The 24534-nt window shown below is 44.5% G+C and overlaps 2 protein-coding genes across 2 annotated transcripts in view; one reads left to right on the forward strand and one right to left on the reverse strand.

Moving 5' to 3' along the window:
• Positions 1-24534, reverse strand: part of LOC6739120 (vacuolar protein-sorting-associated protein 36) — a 49141-nt gene that overhangs the window by 22992 nt on the left and 1615 nt on the right. The window contains exon 2 of the mRNA XM_016169078.2: positions 10284-10370. Coding sequence (XP_016032961.2) covers positions 10284-10302 — 19 coding nt within the window. The 5' untranslated portion in view covers positions 10303-10370. The remainder of the gene's footprint in view (positions 1-10283; positions 10371-24534) is intronic.
• On the forward strand, positions 857-3074 carry LOC27206308 (NADH dehydrogenase [ubiquinone] 1 alpha subcomplex subunit 7). The gene has a single exon (XM_016171942.3). The coding sequence runs from the start codon at positions 1073-1075 to the stop codon at positions 1508-1510; it is 438 nt and encodes a 145-aa protein (XP_016032969.1). The 5' UTR covers positions 857-1072; the 3' UTR covers positions 1511-3074.

Raw genomic sequence — 24534 nt, forward strand, 5'->3', positions numbered from 1 at the left:
CTGCTTTTAACTTCATTCATTGTGTACATAACACAAGGCACTTCCTCAGCTTGAACATAATTTACGGCAGATCGATTTTAAATAATCATTTTATTCCTCTGAATTCATATTTTTCTCACACGTTCAATCAATTTCCCCGGATTTTTCCATCTCAGATAAATGTTAACCTGATATTTAGCCCGCTCAGCTTATCGCGAGCGATTTCCGCTTGTGCCGTAAATTGTAATCAAATTGGGCGAGGAGTCAATCTGATTTATGCATTTCCCATAGCCAATGGCTCTGCTCTCTTATGGGCGCAACTACCCCAACCCAGATCTTCCTCGAGAGCCAAAAGGTAAACACATCAGCAGCGTTCGAAAATTACCGGGCCACCCTTTCACACGCGTGCAAGGAGACTCCGCCTCGCAAGGACGTAATCAGCTCTATTTCGTAAATCTCGACAAGCTGCTTATCTGATGCAGTGTGAGCGGAGTTTCAAGGATCCGTATCCTGATTAGCATCTCCAGCCCGTGTTCGCAGGCAGAAATCCGGCCTTGGGCCGCTGCGTATGTCAGCCTGACAGCCGGACGTGCTGTACCGCCCTAAGTACAGTAAAGCCCGACGCGTGCTGCTGTCACACTTACGTCAGTGGCGCATGGGGAGGTGGACCAGGGATCTCCGCCTGATTGGCATCGGAAATTGAAGTGTTTTTATTAATGCTCATGTCGACTTTTTGCACTGTCTTCGATGACACTGCCAATGTTTTCATTTTTGGCCAAGCGTTGTTCCCCCCATTTTAGCTGCTTTGTTTCTCTTCTGTGGGCTTAATTGAAATTCATCGTTGGCAGATTTCGATGCCGAGCTGACTGACAGCTGAGTGCGTGGAAAGATTGACGCTTATTGAATTGAGTCATCCGCCGCGGGGTGGTCCCGTCCCACTCGGAGATTGACGCGGCAACTGTTGCGTCAAGTCGTGTGGAAACAGCGGAAGGGATTGCCGTGCCTGAGCACTCCACTAAGCACTTGACTTTGAAGTCACATAGGCCTCGTGTCGAAATTCCAACTTCTCGACCAGGCCTCACTCTAGCCGGAGATGCCTCCGAAACCCAAGCATCGCGACATAGCCGGCTTTCTGAGCCGGGTGCGCAACTTCCTGCTGGGCCGCACCCACACGACGGCCCATCGCTTCGCGGACATGGTCTCTCCGCGCACTCAGCCGCCCCCAAACATCCCTAGTGGTCCTACCCAGAGTCTCTTCGCCAACTACTACTACACCAGGGATCCTCGGCGCTTGGTGAAGCCGTTCGTCGACGTGGTGCAGGAGCACAAGAAGATGCTCGCCGCCAAGGCGAAGGAGGAGGAAGCAGCCAAAAAGGCTCAGGCCAAGTCTGGAGATGCGCCGAAAGGTGGTAGCCCCATCCCACCTGTCGAGTCCAAGGCTACTGATACGAATGAATGCGATGAAGGGGATTCCGGCGCGAAGAAGCTCCCGACTCCTGGAAAGGTGCATTCTTGGGAGGGGCCACACTAACCTCCTTCAAATCCCCTGCTTATTGAGAAACCCAGCTAATTGCTTGTTCCATTTCGAATGCACTTTGCAAGTATTTACGATATCAGGCAGGACCATTAAACCGATTCGCAGTGGAGCCAATGCAGGCAGTCGTAAAAATGTAAATCTAATTAGACGTCAAGGGTGAAAATCATTTATGGCACCTGCATGAAAATTTAATTAAGCACACACAATTATCGAAGTTACAAGCTGGGAAGGCGCAAATCGAGGTCCAACGGGTTTGTTACAGGCCACAACAATAAATTTGCATGCTTAATAACGTTTAATGCTATCAAAATTTATATTTACAATTTAAAACGAGGCAATTTGCCCGACGTTGAGTGGATTATGGGCCATTGTTAATGATGATTGCAGGTCGATTGTTAATTGTCTGGGCATCACAATTTATGCTGATGACTTTCGCCCATCGATTTATTGATTGAAGTTTGATTTTGGCGCACATCGCCGCCCACTCCGCCCCAAAAGCGACTGCCATCATTCAAACAGAAGCGAAAATGTAATCAAGTTTTGTGTGTTATGCAAAAAAGTAATATTCTGCGCGCTAAGGGTGGCGCCCCTCGATTTATTGGAATTACCCTTATAAAGAGAAGACCCAGATTGACTGGAGGGTTGACTGTTCCACTGAAAAGGGTGTCAATTGCCAGGAAACTTCAGACTGTCAAGTCAACATGTTGCCGGGCTGCTCTTCATCCGCCAGCAGTTGGCGAAATATGAGATTTGATACGAAGAGTGGCACAGTGTAATGCCGCTTTCTTTTGGAGCTGGTTTTTATTGCCTCATATGAATGAATGGCGAAACACGGCCTGATTTAACCGTCTAATTTATCCATAAGGTTGTTCCAGCAACGGCGGCAGCTTGGAGCCTGCGTTTCCGCAATCGGCCATCCGCACTCGGCTGGCAAAAATGAATTCTGCTGGACGCACTCAAATATACAAATATTCAAAAAACCCGATGCCCACAAAGCAAACACTTCCGCACCCTTTCAACCCGCATCCCCGAGATGTCAACCACTTGGGCTGGCCAAAAATTGCCTTTCGGATGACGACAGCTGTGGCGCGGAGTCGCAGGACGGCGAGCTCCCGCCGCAAATGCTTCCCAATCAGAGACGCGTAATTAAAATATGTACAAACAGACCGAAGGGAAAACTCTCATGTAAGAAAACACTGAGCAGCGCCAACTTTGTTTGCTTTGCCTGTTTTTCTATAAAACCAAAAGCAAAACCAAAGCAACAAACACAACGGCGGCAGCGGGAAGCGCGGCCAGGCAATAATACCAAGAAAAACATTTGCATAAAGCAACAAACAGGGAAATGGATGGATGGAGTGGGGCCCAGACGACCAGGACCTTCAAGCGGAAGTTAATGAGAGCTGGGCCTTAGAGCTGGCATCGTGACACGGGATCAAGAATGAAGGTTTCCAAATGCAGGCAATAACAAATTTTCAACCTCGACCTAATTCGTATTTTGATTTTTTGTATAAGTTTGTTTATTAAGCTAAATAAAATTATGGTTGTGTCACAAAATATAGCTTTAAATCCCATAGTAATGAAAAAAGCAGATAAATAAAAAATGTTGACCATTAAATGATCAGATGGATCGTATATCTTTCGGAGTTGGTTACTAAACAGAAGCTCACGGTCACATCCGCTAGCTAAGTATGAGAAAAACAAAAAAACTAAAATGCTCCCAGAGCCAAATCACTTCATTAATGCGGCATTCGTAGACGAAGCCCGTCCAGAGTTCGGCTAGGACATCGCCATTTGCCATTCGCCATGTTCCATTCGACACACACCATTCGCCATGTGCAACATGGACCCGCTGGCAATACGGAAGTTGTCTCCATGAAACTTTGCGCTGAACTTGCCATCGTGGAATTATTCGGGACTGGGGTGACAGTCATGCAAAAGTTGATTATTTTTTAGCAGGCGTTACGAGGAGAGTGAGCCCTCAGCTAGTACAGTGAATAATGACTTTTGCCACCGTTCGTTCGGCGAGTGAGATGCCTCCGGCCAAGTTTACGTGCTTTTTTTATCTGTCGCCCTCTCGAAATTGGGGGAAAGTCCTTAGCTCTTGGTTTCCTGGGTGCCACCACGCCTCCACGCAGCTTTCTGCTGTTGTCGCAAAGTTATGCAGGCTCATTAAGTTGTTGTACAGTTTAGAGAAAGAAAATTGTCAGCTTGCTTAATTTGCCCAACTGACTGGGCTGAAGGACGCAGGACGCAGGACGAAGGAACGGAACTCGAGTATAAACAAAAGACTTCCTTGCTGCGGCGCTGCTTTGTCCTCGCCCTGGTTGGCGGGACGTTGCTCTTGGCGAGTGTTTAATGAAATGAATTTTAAGAGCGATTTTATTATATTTCCCTAAAGTGAAATGGAAAGTGCGAGACGCCCAACCTCTGCATTAAATTGTCAGCCCAGGAGCGGATGTAATTAGGGGGAGCTCTCCGTTCGATGGAAAAGCCGCGACTCTTAGCACGTGTCACAATTTTTAAAGTGTGACCAACAAATGTCAGGTAAGCTGTTCCTCTCGGTTTCATAACCTAAAATTACCAACTCAACTTTTTGAAGACCAATAAACTATCAAAACTGTTATAACTATGATCAAATGGACAACGTCTCTTAACAAATTATAATAGAACTGAAGCAATATATTTTGTGAAAATTAAAAACATTCATATTTTCTCTAAACAGATTCAACACATTATAAAAGTAATTAGACCAAATTACTAACAAAATAAACAGTTAATTTTTGTAAAATAGAGTAAATATTTTTAATTCCAAATTTCACATACAACAAGTAATGCAATAGTCGATTTACTCGACTATAAGATACCCGTTACTCCGATAGAAGAAATTGGCACGACGGACAGACTCCATGACTCGGCAAGTAATCCTGACGAGTTATATTCTATTGGGTTGGAAACACTTCCTTGAAGATGAAAAGATGAAACTTTTTAAGGAAAACCAAATAGTGACACAACTTATTGCTCACTCATGGCAATATTGTGGGGTTCCTATTTCTGTTACGTGTTCGTACAATTGTTAATCAAATGATTTCACATACTTATGATCTACCCAAATAATCCGCTCACACTCAACGTGAAGGGTATCATCTTTCACCAAAGTAACTTGGGATAAAATCCCACTCCGGAACATCTGAGCTGACCACATCAACTTTTGCTCTTCTGCTCTGACACAATTTCACCTTCAATTAAACTTGAGGTAATTGACAGCGATGCCGAGGAAAGAAATCCCCAATTGGTAACCGCAAGTCGGGGGAAAAGTAATACAAGCAACCCTCCCCTCTCCGGCAGCCAAGATAAATGGCGATGCCTTAAACTGATTGTGTGGATTAAATTGCCATATTGGCGAAATTGGCAAAGACACCGTCTTTCTTTTCGGCTCTCCTTTAGCTCTTCGAAGTATCGAAAACTTATTTTTGATAAGCGCAATTATAATTGGATTTGGAGAAGTTGCTTCGAAGACGAGTAGGTAATCGAAGTTGGAGCAGTTTCCCGATTCGGAGTGGGATGATTAATCTACCTGCGGAGTATTTAAAAGCCAGATTACAGTCGGCACCGAGTCAGCCCAAAAGGAAAATTGGAAATGCGTTGTGCCGCTGCGATAAAGACGTGTTTGAGGCCCACTCGCTCCCCTTTTGGTGTTTTCTTTTTGTAAATGTTTGCTGTCAAGATAAGCATAACACAGCGTGTGGTTTGCCCTGATTCGCCCCTGCCCGCCTTCACCCAGGCACCCAACACCCCACCTTCCGCCAGATAAGGAGCAAGGAGTCCGTGCGACGGGGGAAAAGGAGTTTGTCAGGACTCCAGGCTGCTAAGCCAAGACGGGTCTTAACAGAGACAAATGAAGTTGTTAGCGGGTGGCCCCAGAGATATGTTTTCGTGGTCGACCCGTTTGATCGGGGAGCTGAGGACGGGAGGTCGATGCATTTCGGTGTAGCCTTTGATGTGCCCTCTCTGTGCCAGTTGATTGGTCATTTGGCCATTAATTGAGTTTAATTATTGGGGCGTTAATGAGGGGGTTTGGTCCGGCAACCAACCGAGGGGGAGTGCAGTGCAGTCGGGCGGTGGACAGATGATGGATGGGCATGGGTGAAAGGAGTCAAGCCTCGTTAAAGCCAGATTAAACGATTCGCAGGCAGGTCCTGAAACTTATGGCTAAGCCTTGATTAGTTGCACGGCTCTACGAACTGTCAAGCGATGTTCGATGTACATCCCCAACTCCCAAGGACACCAGCAAACGCACCACCCACCAGTCTCGATAGCTCATTAAAACCCTGCACATAATTCAAGGCGAGGGGAGCCCTCTGGACAACCCAACCCAAAATGATAGACATTTATTTGCGCCTATAATTAAACGCAGGCAAAGCCAGCGAACAATGTTTGGGGCTGTGCCACGCCCCCCTTGTCAAATATTTCAGGGCTGCGTTGGCAACAATTTACAAAATGCAAATGGGCGTTGCTTCCGCCTCCGTCTTCGCCACCCCGAATCCTCTAATGAGCCCTCTGCGAAGCCGAGGCATAAATTTGGGAGATTCGGAATGCTGCCTTGGGCACATGTGACTCAAGTGGATGAACCTTATTCTACTTCTTCTCTATTGTGCTCCTTTTAATTGTTGATTTTTCTAAATGGAAAAGCAACAGTAGAAGTTTGCCCAAATATTTCCCAATTGAAGTCAATTAAAAAGTGCTAAGGAACATCCCAGCCATATACCCCGTCTTCAGGCCATCCGACCCTTCAGGCTGACCGACCCTTTTTAGTGAACATTAAGGGACATTTCCAGTCAGCGCCTTTTGTTGTGCGAAAATTAATGATGGCAATGATTTCAACGAGGGTGTTTAAATTATGTTGCTCTTGAAATTCTGTTTATTCTAAGTTTTAATTGTACTTGTCAACCGTGAAACGGGAAGGGGCAGTTGAAACCGGGGATGTTTTGGAGCTTACTTAATTTAAAGAAGTAATTGAAATATCTTCCATAAGTGTCGTGTTCAATCTTTAATCCCCCGCTCCCCGAGCTCAGTGGAATCCGTACTAAAATTTCCGACAGCAGAGCCAGCAAAGTTTTTCCCATTCCCAGCCCACACACCCATCAATCCCCATCAAGACAGACATCCACGTCAAACTTGCACACTGCGCTTTTATGCAGATAAATTGCCGGTTATTCCCACCCTGCTCCCCATTTCGTTCGGTTGCGCGTCAGTTGCTCCGGGCCGAGGCTCAGGCGGGATCTGGAGGATCTGGAATCCGGGCCCGGATCCGAGCGGACCCAGTGGAAGCAGCCAAACCCAAGACCCAGCCCGACCGGGGAGAGTGCGACGGAACAGGGCTGCCTTTGCCTGATTGTTTCATAAAAGTTTCTGCTGCAAGCCCGGTCACTATTGTTGTGTGTTGTGTTCGCTGCTCCTGCTGTTGTTGTGATTTGTGCAAATTAATTTGCTTATAATTTTTACGCTTAGTTAAACACAATTTTGAGTGATTTTCACACAGAGCCCGATGCCTGGGTGCTAAAAAGTTTTCCCTTCTTGGGGATGGCGCACAGTGAACACGGCGAGTGGAAGGCGGCTGAAAATGAAATGCCATCCCAGTTGGGGAATATGGAAATTTCCACTGGAATCCCTTTAAAGCCAGGCAAGCGCAAATCCTTATTTAAACGGGAGAACCGAAGCCTCCAGTTGCATTCCCCGGGGCCTTCGTTAGGCGCAACTGGCGGCCATGCAAATGTGGGCGGATGTGGGGCTGGGGAATCAGCTACAAAAAGGCGCATTTAAATGTTATTTCCGGGGTGGCCCCGCAATGCCGCAGCATTTTCCACCCGTTTGAGCGTTTTTCATATTTTTATAAATTGCTATAAATTGAGATATTAATGCGATACGCGACAAAAGTCGCGGTATCCACTCGTCCACCCCCGACTCAAATGGCGCTGCTGTTGTTTGGCGCTTGGTTCGCTGATTCCGCTGCAAAAACGCGGCAAAAAACGGCGGCGCAGCATTAAAAAAAAACGTGTGCAAGTGTGGCTCAAACAAAATGTGCAGTTATTTGTATAAACTGCGATGCGACAACTTTTTCGGTGGCACCATTTGGCTGCAGGAGTTGGCCCTGCGATAATGACAAAGTTCGCCGTACTGGCTTAAAGCCTTCATTTAAACGCGACTCCAACTGCGGCTGCAGCAAGTGCGTCGTCGGCCTTTGTGGCAGCTTAAATATTCCAGGCACACACTCGCCACACATTTCGTCAGCCGCTTCAATTGGACTGATTTAATTGAATCAGTTTGGTCGTCTACTACTGGTCCCTTCCTTCCTCCAGCTCCCACACCTATTGGTCTACCAGTTCCGTGTCTTCGGTCTTTCAATTTACTGCCCCTGCTGTCATTGTTGTTTCCCTGTAGTTTCGGGTCTACGTTTGACTATTCACTCCACTCCAATCCACCGGGCTCCTTTTTTGCACACATTTGCGTGCCATGCACGGCATAAAAATTTTGACACAAAAGCCGTTGCATACAATTGGGCGCAGAGCAGCACAGCAGCGGCGCACACCGATAGCCTATGTGTTTGTGTCTTTGCTGTATCTTCGCCTGTGTATGTGTCTGTATCTGTGTGGAAGGTTCAGGAAGGTAGCCTGGGCATAGGGCCTGCGAACGTGTTGAGGTCGTTGAGACGCTCTGATTTTGTATGCAGCAGCCACAAAAGTCTTTCGGGAGAATCATTTTTCACCAATCTTGTACAATTTTTTAGTCTAACAACCGATTATTAAATTTAATAGTTTACTTGCTGGAATATCACAATAATCAAGGGATATTTAAGCTAAAAGCTCGTCTATATAATTTTCATTTCCTTCATTCAGATATATATTTCATTTACTACGCTAAACTATAACTAAGGACCACAGACCCTACGGTAAGCAATAGGAAAACTTTCTCCCCAATTATACCACCCCTCGTTCGGCTAAAATCCATATAAATAATGCTAAATAAATTACCCCGCATAGAAAAACAATCATTACACTTGTGAACCATGGCCAATTTCGATTAGAGGGAAAGACTCGGCCAGAAACAAAAGTGAAACTAACTTTTGGTTCATTCATAAAGCAGATGAGCTCGTGGGCAAGGGGGCTAGATTAAGCTGTATCTCATGAGAGGCCTACGCACGTATGAGATTTCTTATTTACGATAGGGAGACACAGAAGAAATAGCAAAATAGCAAGGACAAAGTGAGGAGCCAGCCCGCACCACCCACCATTTACTCGCTCCTTGAACCCACTCCGGCAGCTATTCAGGCAGAAAAAGGGCAGACGACGCAGAGACAAAACACAAGCCAGTAAAAAGGCCAAATATTGAATCGTGCGTAATTTACGATAAAAAGGGGAAAATTGGAAAAGTTTTCCCCCAGTCCCGTCCCAGATTTAGTAGTAAGTAGGACTGGGGCCTCGTCGTTCGCTTTCGCTTATTTATGTAGTTCGATTCGAGGGCAGAAAGGCACGTGTTCCTCCGGAGAAAAGAAAGGCCTCGCTCAGCCATGTAAATAAAAATTGTGATTGCCTGAATTCAAGCATGTGGGTCTCCAGGACCAATTGAACGTATTTGCTAAATATTACGAGTAGCTAAATAAATTAGGCGAAGGACTGGATGGCTATTACTCCCGCTGAGAGCTATGATTCCCGATAATAACTCTTTCCCCTCTCCAACCCAATGGCATTGGCCAAGGCTCGTAGGCGTTATAATGTTAATGTGTATGCCTTAATTGCAAAGTACTTTTTGTTGTGGACACATTGAACTGCAGCTGTTCCAGCGGACGCCATTAAATCGCATTTGGTCAGTCGATTGCTGGCGCTGGGCACTTTGCATCGCGATAGGCTTTCCGCCTCCCCCCCTCCCCTCCGCCCCTCACCAACAGGCTTTTGCCATAAAAACATTTATGTAATTGCTGTTATCGACAGCGGCTGGCTCTGCAAAATGGTCTCGTGGTCGCATCCCGGATCGGCTAGGGAATGGCGATGGCGATGACGATGGCCCCGTAAACGGGCCTTTAAAACACTTTTGATTGGATTGTCGCACAAGTTAATTGAACGGCGCAGCATAGGATATTGCCGACATTGTCGGCCTCCGACCGCCTAAGCCACTGAGCCATCGCGATTTCAGCCCGGCCGGGCCAGGCCAGCACAAAACTGGCGGCAATTAATTTCGAAACTAGCTGGAAGGGCGTTCCATCCCACAGCCAACTTCCGCGGCTCCCCGATCGCCAACCGATTCATGTCGATTCATGGAAGCTCATTAGTTGGCAGACTGGACAGGACCAACCCCCGAAAGTATGCAGCACTCTCCTTTGTTCGATTGTATCGCTGCCCCCGCCCAGCATCCACTGCAAGTACACTGCTCTCTGCGACTCGGTTCCTTTTTAATGCTCGAACGCATCCTTATCTTTTGTTGTGCTCGTCGTCGAGCAAATTGTTTGGGAATGACCCGCGTAATTTTGCTTTTAGCTGATTTACTGTAAATTGTATTGTGTCGTAGATTTGGCCAGTCCCATAAAAAATCGTACGCATCGTGGCCCTCAAAAAAGTATTCGACATGCTTACAAATTGATTGACCCGTAGATGAGGTCCCCAAATGCCGCTCCGACCAGCGTTTTCGATCCGAGTCTGCTCCAATGGATGGTCAGCAATTTGGGATGTGTCACGGACAGGAAGCTAATGAATGAATCCTGCGATGGGCGACTTACCTTTCTGATAACTCATCATTGCAAATTAGTTGCGCATAGATGAGAGAAATGATGCCAGGTTCAATGCGGCAAAGCCAGTGTGGAGAACTGAAAGACGAAGGAATGAAATGATCAGATTTATGGATGACTTAAGAGTTTCTAAGATACTACTTGCAACCCGGATGCAATCACCATAATGGGGCAGAAACTCCAAGCCAGGCCCTCCCTCGGCAAACATCGCCTTCTGCCACTTTAGCACATTTTTACTTCTGAGACTGCTGGAGGCAGTTAAAAACCTTTTGCATTCGTTTGTTTGACTTCTCCGCCCAGGAAAAAGATGGCAGCGTTCTCGATGTGTACTTAGAACTGAGCCCGCATCCCAGGAGCAGGCTCTGAGCTCCTGGAGACCCAAAGACGTTGTAGTGGCTCAAGGAGCAGGACCAGGAGGAGCGAGCAAACAATCTCAAGTTTTGTTGGCGTTAGTTTTGTAAATTGCAGGTTGCAACATTTTCATTAAATTAAGTCAAATAGCAAACAAGTGGATAGGAGCTTGGCACGGCTCAGGGAAACAATCAGGACTTCTGGCTCCTGACGAGAGTCCTGTAAACAATACAGTTAACTGCCAGCCGGGTAAGCAGCATGGCATTACCGAAATTAAGACCCGAAGAGGTGGGTCGCTCCTCTAAGTGGGACTTTGGGGCATGAAGATGTCATAAGCCAGGAGGATTCCGCCAAAGGATTGCGGCGTTGCCAGGCAATGGCTTAATGGTATTTCCAGATAACGATTGCAAATGCCCTAAAATTATATTTCCCTCCCAGGAGCAGAGTCCTGATTAATCTGCGGACTTTCCACACACAAGAGCTGCAGACTCGCTTGCCGAAACACCAAACGTCAGCTGAAACTGACAGCGTGTCCTGGTTGCACATTTTTGCCTGGCTCGACAAAAGTCAAGAGCTCGCAGCCGAGCGGGGCGGTAGTCCCCTCCCCGACATAGCATTAATTAAGTTTGTAACGACAAATGCCAACACGACACGAGACGTAAACACTCGCACAGACACACAGACCCATGCCCTCCCATAAATCAGACTAGCCCCACACAAATGCAAAGCGACAGCAGCAACAGCGGGCTCAAAGGATATTCCGAATGTCCTGGGCGGGGGGCCGAGTGCAGTGCCGGCGTCTGCTTGGATGTCATGACGATGTTAATTTTATAAACTCTTCAGTTTTTATCCCCCTCCATCCACACCCCGCACCCCACACCCCGCACCCAGCAGCTTAAACTATTTCCACTTTGTTGTTGTTCCTGCCGTTGGTCCTGCGTGTTGGTGTCCACGCTAGTTAGCGCCTGCGGTGGGTTTGTGTCTATGCTGTGCGCTGTGACGGATGTGTGTTGCACGAGTGTGAGTGTGTGCGTGTGTGTGGCAGTGTTTGTTCTGGTGTGTTTATGTCTCCTGCTGTCTCGTTAACAGGATTAGAGGGTCGCTTAAGCGTCGCCTCCGTTGCGGCTGCTGTCATTCAGTGGCTACCTAAGATAAGTTCGAATAAATTCTGGCTTTAACTTGTCTTTACAAATCTGGAATTTGAATGCCATTGAATGACCATTTACAATATGACTATTAATTGGCTTCATAAATATGTATATTATGTTTGGAAAGCAACTGAAATGACTATTGGACTTTTCAATCGTTGTACACTTTGTTAAGCCTCTGTTTTACATACTTATTTAAGTCGGTGGATTATCATTTCGATCTTTTGGAAATTGTGCGCTATCTTGTACTATGGTGGCCAAAGCTGTCGAGCTTGGTTTTTTCATTTAACTTTCCATTTAAAGGCAACATTTTTATTTGACTTGCAGTCTTTGTTTTCCATACATGAGGTCTCAGTATGCCTTAAAGCCCGTCAGATTTCTCCAGCGCCGGCTCTGATTTATTTTAATTTCCCGGCCACGTGCAACATTTTTCTATTTGTTTGACGCGCCGCATTTTGCAGCTCGCATTTTCCAGCCAGGCGCTCCTCGCATGGAGAACTCGAGGAGCCAGCGAAACGTAGCCTAGCAATTGAGCCTTGACAGAAGGTGGAGCGGAGGGCGGTAGGAAACGCCGACTTTGCTTTGTGCAACAGCGCGTGAATCGGTATAGGAGGTAAAAATGCAATGTCTAGGCAAACACAGAGACACGGAGTCGAGGTGGGGCAAGTATGTGTGTACGCTTTTCGTATATGGATGGGTGGCTGTGGAAAAGAATTCTATTTGTTTACGGCACAGGAGGCGGCCAACAAAAAGTGCAACGCAGCTGCCGCTTAAAAGGGCGGAGGACTTTTAGAACCCACCAGGTGCAACAGACTCACTCACACACACCCATACCCAGCCCATTGTCAATATGGGGCGTGGAAGAGTCTCTTTTGTCTGTCTGTCCCATATGGGTGTCTGTGTGCATTACGGGGTTCTGTTTTTCGTAAGTTGGCTGAAAAGTGAAACGCTCTTCCAGGAAAAAACAGGGTTTGGTAAATTCTATATAATAAGTGTGCATTCCCTTAGCCAACATCAGAAGGTTTAGTACGAAAATTTCACTCATTATGGCTTTAAATCACATTCATGGAAAACTTTATGGAACTTTTAAAGACAAATCGTCATTGAAACGCTTATAATATCTGACTGGGATTCATTTATATGCTTAGTATAGCATAAATCCACGCCTGCTAGTTGCTTTAGCACTCTTGGTGCGCAATGCTAACTACACATTTGATTCAGAATTAATGATGAAATGCTGATAAAAACTGCGGTATTTTTGTTTGACCAGAAAGAACGAAAGTACTGATGACCTGGCTACACATATGTTGCATCAATTTCAATCGTATTTGCTGAACTATTTGTAAACATTTTCCATTGTAAGCCCTTTGCAGTCATCGCATCGATTCCGCTCGGAAAGTGCAGCATCCGAGAGCGGAGTACATAATTTAAATGGCAACTTTAAAATGTTTACCAAACGCTTCATCGTAGATGTAATGTGAATTTACGGGCCAGCAAAATCCAAACAAACTCGCTGCACCACCGCAGCGCACCACCCCTCACCCACACACCCACACACACCACCCATACACACCACCCATACACACAGCCATTCAGCAGTGTCTGCTGCTATTTGCGCTTAACCCACGAAAGGAGGGTCCTGAATAGCAGGCTACCTTTTTTCTTCTCAACTCGACAGGCGCGAAAAGATATGCGAAGGGGACGGAGGGGGGCTGCGCCGGAGGATGCCGGCAAGTTCACCATTCGACACTCAGTCAGTCGGATGGACGGACTTTCGTGCTCATTACTGTGGCAAATTTTTTGTTCACGTCCCCGCTGGATTTTAATTAAAATTAATTACATTAAGTGCACCGAGCAAACAACAAACATCAGCATAGAAATCCGCAATCGCCGCCCGAGAAACAGAAAAACTACCAAAACAGGAGAAAATCCAGTAGTCGAACTGGAGATACCTGTTTCGAGGAGCAATACTCGCACTGCAAAGTACACTTAAGTAACCCAGTCATCTCGGATTCGTATACTTCATTTCAGAAAGATCACTTGGAAGCTAAGAGTAGTACCACCTTCCTTGTGGGGTGCAAGCCTTTCGATTAACATATATACCCATTTTGGACTCCACTGACGCTTTTCAAAATAAAAGATTCCCACTCACAGAGCAAAGAAAAAAGTAGAAAGAAAGACCAAGAACTGTAAACTGTAAAGAACGTAGTCGGTAGTTAAAGCCTTAATGCGCTTTAATCGGCTCTGCGCTTTGATGGCTAGCATAAAAATGTTAATTTTTTCTGCAGATTTTTGGCACACATTCGTTGGGTCAAATGGTAATTTTTTCACACAGCATTCTGAACTCGAATGTTAATACAGCAGGATGTTTCCTCGAACTGTCCAAATGAGCCTTTAAATGTGGTTGTCCATGATTTTGCATTTCAAATACTGCATTTTAAAGTGAAGCATACTGATACGAATGCAGTGTTTTTGGCTCTATTTATTTTATAATATATATATATATTTACAATATAGTTACCCAATATAGTTACCCCTTACTAATAATGACTACAACCTTATTAAATGATCAAAACCCTCGTGGAACACAAATTAAATGGGATATCCAGAGCGGTAAGCTGACTGAAAACATCCCACTGCCAGTCCCAAAACTCTCCGATGGAAAGTATAAAAACTTTTTAACTAGACTTCAGCTGACAACAAAATCTAAAATACAACAAATTGCTCGAGTGCTTGTCTGAAATCTCGCCTCTGTTGGAAACTTTTGGGCAACATCATAAAATACAACAATTGACAACATTTTTATTATTTCGAGTTCATCGTTTTTGATTTTTTGGAAAATATTTTTCTGAGCAATTAAATGTTGCCACTTGGCAGCCAAAGTTGTGGTGCACAGCAAAGTTGCCCAGCCGAAAGTTCCAGCGAAAAAACTCGTCAAGCGAGGGGGGAAAAGTAAAAGCAAAAATCGAATCCGGCCTCCCCGGAGCACGCAGATCCAAAACCGACAATAAATGACAATAAAAATAAGCCAAAGGGAAACATTCCGTAATACCAGCGAGGAAAATCATAAATAAAACGCATGTAATCCACGATTGAGTGCTTAACTTGATGCCATGGAAGTCGGCGGTCTATCGCCAGCGAAGGAGTGGAGGCTGAGACTGGCGGTCCTGCGATAAGGACGAGGGGCAAGTATTTACATTTGTGGCTGATGCGGTTGCCATATTGAAAAGCCATCAATCATTTGGCCTCGCGCAGCCAGCGAAGCAAGAAATTTGTCAGTTTGGCAAAAATTCATAGCCACCCGTCGTGTTTTGCCCACTGGATGCAATGACTCAATCTGGCGCAGCTTTAAGGACCTTTAAGTGGGTCGACCTGGGGTGTAAGGCTGGGTGGAAGGTTGGTTGTGTAGAGGTGGCAGAAAGGAGCTACAAAACATTTGAAAGCGGCAAATGAATGGCTGAACAGATAGAAGTGAGTGTGGCAGCCCAGGGAGGAGTGGCCATAGAGCAAAAGTTTACATAACATTAAACAAAGCGCACAATGGCACGAAAGCAGACTTAAGGACCCTGCTGATGAGTGCGAACGGACAGGCGAAGGGCGGGGGCTGCGGCCAAGAAAAGAAAATTTGTTTAGAGCTCCTGCCCCGGCCAAGTCAAACAAAAACGAGTTGCGCATAATGAAGCCCAAATGCACAATGGACTCCAAGGACTTGGGCCGGAAGCGGGATACAATTTATAAATGTAGCCAGCTCTCGAGTTGCTCTTTTTGCGCTCAAGGAGCCGGGAAAGTGTAAGGAGCCCGGGGGAGGGGAGGGGGAAATCTATGCCAAATTATCGGCAAGGCAACCGCAAACTTAAACGCTGCGTTTCACTTTCCCGGCCTGCTGCCCGGCGAAACTTTGCCAGCCGTTGTAAGAAATTATTTCATTAACAACATCAATTGGTAGTCGTTAGTGGCAACTTTCCCTCCGCCCCAGCCAAAGTTTTCGGCGAAGTTTGCGAGTTTTATTTGCAGCAAATGTTATAATCGTGTTAGTAGCCTAACTTGCGGATAACTGTTTACCAATGGCTGAGCTGCACCGCTTCAATTGCGAGCGAAGTTTGCCGCCAATCCAAGGACCTACAATGGGTCGTCTGGCAGCAGATCTCGCAGGTCTCGGAGCAAAGCCCCGATTTGCATAGTCGGCGAAGTCGGCAAAAAGTGTGCTGCGTCGCGCCCTACTAATTCCCCTTTATGGCCGACTGAGCCATAAACCGTGCGCACTTAATATAAAACATGCTTAAACGCCGCTGCTCCCTCCGGCGGCCATAAATAAATTATGAAAAACGCCTAACTACTTTCGACAGCTTATAAACGCCTACAAAACGGCACGCCCCCACAACTGCTCGGGTGTTGATTTACAGTTGCATATTCCCTGAGCTGCCCAAGCAGCTCGTCCTTTCCAGCTCGTCCTTTTCGTCGTTTGGGACTGCGGTTGCTCGTAAAGCAATTCATTTCCCTTATGCATTTCGTAGCAGTATGTGTGTGCCAAGGGGCCAGGTATCCTTGTAGCCGTCCTCCTTGTATCCTTGCGCCGTGCTCCCGACCCTCGGACCCTCGAGTGCTGCGAAACGTCTGGAAATGGCGCAACGGAAGCGCTTTTCAATGAAATTTATGACGCATGGAAACATTAGACGATCGTTGACGTTTACAAGTCCGCGGAGGTAGGCCACCTCGTGGCTCCATGTGCTCTGCAATGGCATGTCGCTGGATGGCTAATGCGCTGACACCCGAGCGATTTATGAGTTCAGCAAAGTTGGCCGCTGTCTGTCTTGGCGATGTTCGCTAATTTCGAGCTGCGTTGGGGGCCGAAAGAATTTCAATTAAATATAATTTATGTGGTCCCGAAAAGTTGTCAACTTGATGTTAGTATACATGTATGTAAGTAGCAAAGCAGAAGTTCCAGCTTTAAGGATTCAAGCTCAAGGAAACGGCAAAACCGAACCTATTTCACATTTTTTGCTATCTCACTTGGTGCGCAGCAAGGCGATGGAGGAAGGCTTTGTTTTTGCTGCCGTTTACCAAATGGCCCGCCCATTTTCCAAAGGGAAAACAAGGAAAAGGGGTCTGAGCACCGTGCGCTGGTCGTGTAAGCAGCCAAGCAGCGGAAATGATTCGTCGTAATTTTCCTTTGTGTAATCAACTCCTTTGTAGGGAATATTTTGTATGTTCATATGCCCTGCCGACGCCGTTGCTCTTGAATCCTGAATCCTGATTCCCGACTGCCGACTGCCGACTCCCAACTCCGGACTCCAAGGAGTCGGAAAAGTTGCCGCCAGGCCGACTCCCACGCGAATCCGCCTCCTCCGACGCCCTGTGAAGTGCGCTTTTAGGCAGGCTCCTTTATAGTTTTATTTTCTCGTCCACTGAGAACTTTTCTGCCGCTAGATTTACGCTCTTTTGACTTCTCCGCAATTTAGTGGATCTGGTCCAGTGCGGGGCTTAGGCGCAATTTAATGAGATTCCCTCTGGCAAGGGGAGTTAATAATTATGCAAATATTTCAATTATTGAATGCCAGGACAGTCGCCCTCCAATTCGCCTTCAATTCCCCGGCCAGAGAATTTTCAACGCCTGCCAACCCACGTCAAGTTGGGCAGGTGGTTTTTCGTGTCCCGAACAGCAGAGAGGCAAACTTATTAACGCACAGTCTATCTGATTTTGATTATGAGGAATTCTGTCTGTCAGTGTGTCCAGGAAACCTTCTTAGCTCCTGAGATCCTGCTGAGGACCCACCCCGACGCCATTAATTTGTCATTACTCTGTTTTTGAGGTGATTGTTGCTCGTACAAGTTGATTGAGTGTAATGAAGGCGACTGTTTAAATTGGTGAAAGATTGCAGAATCAGGTCATTATCATTCAGTTGCCTTTCGGATAAAGCTAAGAATTACTCTTTTAGCATTTAAGAAGTAGCATTACAATTTAAAACTACTCCTTAGCAAACTACAATGTTCAATTATTTACGAATATAACTATTATTCCAGTAAACAAAACTTTTGCATGCTTATTTTTCATTTGCGTTAGTTATTGCTCTCGTAAACTCTCGCAGCAGTAGAATGTAACTCAATTAATATTTTGGATTACAAATATTATGATATAATACTATAAAATCTCTACCTTTCAAATAATTGGTCAAAAAATTGACTGCAGACATTGCAACATAAGTTAGAGAGCACTTGCCACCTGGCCCTTAAAAAAAGAACATGGCCAACAACCCGAGATAGCAGAAAAAATGTGGAAAACGGAAAGCAAAACGGCTGGTGGCCAGCAGCATATGAACATCAAAGCGTTGTACAAACATTTAAAGATCAAAAAGCCAAAAGCCCATTTAACCCGGTCGAAAGCGACACCCACACAGGCGAAGACCCACGCATACATGTGCTCCACCATCCACCAGCCAAACAGCTGCCGCCCGTGTTGATATAGACCTAAAGGACGTTCTGGGGGGCGGAGCGGCGGCGGCAGGACTGACCGCTCACTTCTTGCTGCCCGGCTTGTCGGTTGCATTAATAAAAATTGTTCACCATATTGGTAAATCCATTATGAATATTACGGGCGAGCAGAAGGCCGACGACGGCCTACCTCGCTTGGGCCCCGGAAAGGAGACCAAGGAGGGGGCATGGGGTTGGCCGGTGGGTTTCGGTGGATGGGGGGCACGGATGCGGGGGGCTGCGATGTGCTTATGCTGGAGAGCAGCGTGAAAAGATTGAAATTGAAATTTGTGTTCCTGCATTGGAGCCTCGGCGACCCCTATGCGTTTTCCCCGCGCATCCTGCGGTGGCTCTGCGTCCCTTCCGCCACGCCACCATTTGATCCCCTCCTGCCGTCGTAATTGTGTGCGAAAAGCAAAGCAAATGTTTACGTAATAAATTTACGTGATTGAAATATGTCGAGTTGGCAACAAAAGTGGCCAGCACTGACCCGCTCCCCCTATTTATCCCCTATCTGTGCCGTCTGGCTAACGAATCCGGAATCCGTTCTTTCCCGGCTGCGGCGTCAATTTTTACACATGTATGGAGTTGGGAGTTGGGAATGGCGGTGGTTGGGAGTGGGAGTTCGGTGCGAATGCCAGGGGGTCGGGATGGGCAAAAGAGTTGGTCATTTTTATTAGTTGCCAAAGCGTTTGGCTGTTGTAGCTGCTGGCTGTTAGCCGTTCGCCATTCGCCATTCGCTGTTCGTTGCCTGAAAAACCGCAATTTGTGCAAAAATTATGAAACGAGACTTTGGGCAAACACAATCAGCGCTTGGGTGAGTTTTTATGCATTCAAATTAGTGTGTTACTTGCAGGGCGGCAGGAAGGCAGGCAGGATGTGCCGAAGGATACAGAGTCGCTGCATCCATGAGCGGATAAAGGGCAGTGGATTTGGTGGAATCCAAAAAATAGGCGTAATTATGTTGCTAGCTTCTGGAGGAGGGTTTTGGATTGGGAATGCAGCTGGGGAATCGCCGTCTCAGTTGCATTTTCCTGTAATCGAGTCACGAGTTTCCCGAGTTGACAGCTCCTTCCGCCCACCCGTCAAATCCACACCATTTGCACCTTGTCAGCTGCTCGTTCCTTCCAATCACCCGCTCCTCATCCACTATGAGTACACATGGCAAACTAAAATGGATAAGAGCGAGCTTCGAAAGAAAACCTAACCACGCGCAATTTGTCGTGTGTGGATGTGGAAATTGATCCAAGTGATTCCCCAACACACACATCCTCCCTCTGAAAAGTATTTACTGCGTCGTCAGTCATTCAATTTATCGCATTTCTTTGGCTCGAGTCAAGCCCAAGCAAACTAAACCAACAGAGGAATCTGTCAGGACGCTCCCGCCACCTCTGCTCCGGCTTTTGGATTTGGCTGGCTGCGACTTCGACTTCGACTCCGACTCCGTCTTCCTTCGCCGGCAATGGCGACAAGTTCATACGTCTTATGACTTCCCGTTGACGGAAGTGAGCTCCGGGTTCGGGTGTGCCCGTAAGTGTGGCCTGGAGTCTGGGGCTGCGTCTTCTTTTAGGTCTCGGGTGCAGCTTACATCGAAATCACTTTTATAATTGGCACGCAGCCAGCCAAAAGAAAAACTCGGAAAGAATATCCGTGTGGGGGCCAACCGAATGGGGGGCAGACGGGCTTAAACTGTCTGCAAGGTTTTTCGTAGATCTCAGGATGCGATGTCTGCACAGACCATTTGTCAGATATGACATTATATTAATTGAAATTACTTTCGGGCTTCAAAAGTGACCCCGGGAGGAGAGGCTTCAAAGTCAATTCAATTCGTCTATGAAATAATAAACGACAAAACAGGGCGATGCACAAAAACGGTCACCCTAATTGAATTGGTAAATATTTAAATAAATATAACCGCAGATAATTAAAACAACAAAAGCCAAGCGACAGCGATGGATGGACACGTCTAAATTAAGAGCTCGACAGCAGGAACGAAAAAAGAGCGAAAAATGGGAGGGCGGTGGATGAAGTTGGAGGACGAAGGTGAGCCAGGACACACAGGTGAACGGGCGCTCATGTCACATTCCGACCACAAAAGCAATTAAATTTCCAATTAAATTGCATTCACTTTTCTACATTTTGGTCCGCTGAAAATGCGACGCGATTTATTTAAATTGTTAATTAGGAAAGGCAATTCCAATGACAAATTGATCAGGTTACGCCTGGGCTGAATCGCTGGCAGGAGCTTCTCCTCAAAAGCGCTGCCGCTTCGTTAGGAACAACACTTCCCACCAGATCCTACAAATGTGTTTAAAGTATCCACTTCATGAAATATTTCGCTGCCTTTACTGCGTCCCATTTGCAAAGAGTGTTCACATCCCGGATATATTCAACAAAGACTCCGGCAATTACACAAACTCCGAGAGGAGAAACGAACCAGGGAGGAAGCCCGCCAAAAAAGACATAATTTTTCGCAAACGTTTTTATAGTGTTGTCATGTACGATTAATTGCGGCTCATTAAACTTTATACGGCTGCAGACGCCCCAACGATTTCCGTGCCCACTTCAGCCTTCCGTTTTGGGGGCTCAGGGGTTTGGGCGAGAAGGTCCTGGGTCAGGACTCAGACAACCGAAACGGACCCTTGTTTGGGGCTTTGACCACACCCGCTGGATTTGCCGAATTTATTTACTGTGACTATGACTTCATTTCTTAAATATTCGAGGAGCCGATTAGGCAGTACAAATTAAGGAAAGAAAATGGCAAATTTTGGTTTTAAATCGCATTTAAATCGCAGTGTCTATCTTTGTGATAGTGACTGTATTACACTATTACTTAATCACGTACACACCTCTCTTCTAATTGAATAGGGGGCTCTGTAGTGTATGAATCGATTTAAATCCGAAGCTTATATATTCTTGCTGCGCTTTTGCCTAAAAAGAACAGCTAAACTATGATTTATTTTCCATTTATTTGCTAGTCATTTTACGGCGTTTTTTATGGCAAGTAATTGCTATTAAAAGAATAACGTAATACCAAATTATAACGCTTTGTAATTGAAAAAAACGAAGCTCCAACATCTTTTTTATTAAATTAATTTTTGGTTTATTGATAAATTTCAGACAGTTTCTATAAAAACTAAATAATCAGCAATATATAATATATATAGTGCTTAATAAATTAAACCCAATATACCTGATTGAAACTGATGTAGATTACTTTAAGATCAAATACAAAGAATTTACATGTTTCAGTTTATTCCAATAGCAGCCAATAGCATCGCTATATTATAGCGATCTGAGCTGGATAGTTAAAGTTAAAGTTAAAGCACATATATATATATACTTTATATGGTCTTCTGAACATATAATCATCTTACTAAAATCAATGTACCATCTGCAAGGGTTTAACAAGTTGTGGCATTAAAAATAAGTATATAATTTCTGATCATTTCCACAAGTCGTACGAACTCTCTGCTGTAGACAATACAATGTTATTATTCGATTTTGTTACTATAATATTGTTTTTTAAGAGTTTCAGGTTCTTAGGTAAATCATTTCAAATATTGCATGTTATAACTGCGGAATAATCATTGAATATTAGTGTATATTATGGATTAGCCTTGGGATCAATAAGAAATATGGGCAAGTTTATTTCTCGTATCCTTACAATAATGAAAATTGTTGTTGATTTCTTGTTTTTTTTTTTCATTGAAACTGCACCAGTTTGACCAGTTTTTTCAACATAATAACCCATTTCCTAACAGCGTATTTTATCCAACTAATTACGACTTTGCATCCAAGTATGCTCGAAACTTAAGGAACAAATGGCGGGGTTTGGACCTGGAGTTCAACATCCCGGCTCCTTTATACCACAGATACTTTAAGGAAAATATTCTCTATTGAGATGCACCATAAATGACTAAATGGTTCTACCGGATGAACTTTAATATACCTATGTATATTAAATTCACAGAATAGAAATTTAATCTTGATTAAAATAACCAAAGACAACATTTTCCGGAGATATCACGACTTCAAATGAATATTTAAAAACGATTATTATTTATTATCTGGGAATAATTAAATTAAATTGTATATTATTATTATTTTTTTTTTTTAATTATAATTTATTAAATGAAGAATCCGTACATCATAATATGGGTGGAGAAATATTCTTAGGAATTACCAATTAATCATATTTTTAAAACGACGCCCAATTTATAAGTACGTCTTTCTGAAATGATCCTAAAAGTATGCACCACCTTCTTGCAACTTTTAATGTACCTAAAATGTACCTAGATACAGAGACTCTGTAACAGAGTATTACAGACTTAATTTTCCGCGGTAAAGCGCCATCTATGATACAGTTTGAAAAGCTAGGCTCGGAAATTTTGCCATAACATCTGTGATTATAGAGTTTAAACTACGAAGTTCCCTTAGTAAACTCACCATAATCCCATACCCGAATCTTCGAAAAAAACAACGATCGCATATTTAAATTTCTAAACAAAATGATTTTTTTTTTCTAAACAAATGAAATTTTTTTTTTTTTTTGAGTGACTAAAAAAATATAATTTGTATACAATATTGTATTATATTACAAATGTGCCTTTTTTATTTCAATCACATATTTTTACCAATAATTCTTTCAAATCCTTTGAGTATTTAATTAAGATTCTGGAATCTTAAATTAATTTATTAAATTATATTTTAATGACATTTTTAAAATGATCATATAAAGAAACATATAACTCTAATTTCCATTTTAAGCCGTTAAAAAAAATTTCTTATATATTAAAAGGATATATAACAATACAGGAAACGAATTTCGTCATTTGGTTTTTTAGGTAATACTTATTATATGTTAACATATATAATAGAATATATGAATATCCATGATTAAATCTGATATTTTTCAAATATCTCAAATAGGAAATTATACAATTTATTGTTTAATATTCTCTAATTAAATAGCGAGTTATCTTATATGTAAAATGCTTGCAAACATGTCAACTTTTTTCGTTGACTTGGATTGCAATAAATGTCAGTAAGGGAAATTGCCAATCCTATACAATTTCATTGTATCGAATGTTGGCCTTATTTCCATAAAAAGGGAACAGATATTAGATCGTCGTTCTTAAATTTACCCATCATAACTGGGACTGAGGCGCCCTTATGCACTTTTTCTGCTAAGTCTAAAGAATCACATCGGCTTTGAAATGAAATACTGCCTTCCAATTAAAACATCAAGTGACAAGCGCCAGGAAGAAACGACCAAAAAGGAACATAAGTATCGAAATGTCTGCATCGCATTTTAATTGTTGTGCCAATGGCTGCCATTTATTTATTTGCAGCGATCCTTACGGACAAATGCGGCTGCTGGCGACGACGAGCATCCAAAATAGAGGGAAGCTGCATTTGGGCAGCGTTTTCGGAATGTTTTCAAATCAAATATCGGTAGTTGCCAAGGGGGACGAGGGTCTGGCTAGCTGACGTTGATTGCCTTTGACTGCGTATTTATTTGTATGGGCCGTCTGTCAGTGGGTCTTTCAGTCCGCTGGACAGTCGGTTTGGTTACATTTTTTGCGAGTTTGTTGCAGGCGGCTTTGTTTTGTTTCTGCTCTTTGCATGTTGCGTCATTTTCATTTTGTACACTATGAAGTTGTGTGTTTTACGCTTTTTGTCAACATTTTGTTTTCAGATGCTTTTGTGTACTTTTTCACAGCATTCGCCGCTGCCTTTAATGAAATGTTTTGACTTCAACACCGCCCGACCAGCGAACGTACATCAACACAATGTGTAAAAATCACTTGCGGATCTTCGAAATGAATTTTAAAGAGCGGTTAAAGTAAAACGAGGGTAGGCAGTTTGGTTAGGTGTTTAGCAGCCTAATCAAAAGAACCTTTCCAGAGGACTTCAACTCGCAAGCACTGCAACTTCAATTTGACTTTCCACTCACGGCACGATAAACGTAATAAAGACGTTGTCCCTAATAATCTATGCATCTACCATCACATCTACCAGGTTCGTCAATTGGTTTAATGACGCAGCGAAGTATGCAACAAAATAATGCAAGCAGGCCGACGAAGGACCAGGATCCGCAGCCCAACCCAGCCATCGTCTCTTTCAGAGCCTTTCACTCGAAATCACTTGAACAGCTTGCACATTTATGCAACTCACTTCACACAATCGGATTGGGATTTGGTCTCGGATCACTGCAAAAATCACTTCCTGCAATGCATGCCGCCCACCTCCTCCTTCCACCGCCCATTGCA

The sequence above is a fragment of the Drosophila simulans genome, chromosome 3L, assembly GCF_016746395.2.
Source record: "Drosophila simulans strain w501 chromosome 3L, Prin_Dsim_3.1, whole genome shotgun sequence".
Lineage (NCBI taxonomy): Eukaryota > Metazoa > Arthropoda > Insecta > Diptera > Drosophilidae > Drosophila > Drosophila simulans.

Excerpts from the sequence above, each read along its gene's own strand:
- LOC27206308 (XM_016171942.3), top strand. The coding sequence starts at position 1,073 with ATGCCTCCGAAACCCAAGCATCGCGACATAGCCGGCTTTCTGAGCCGG.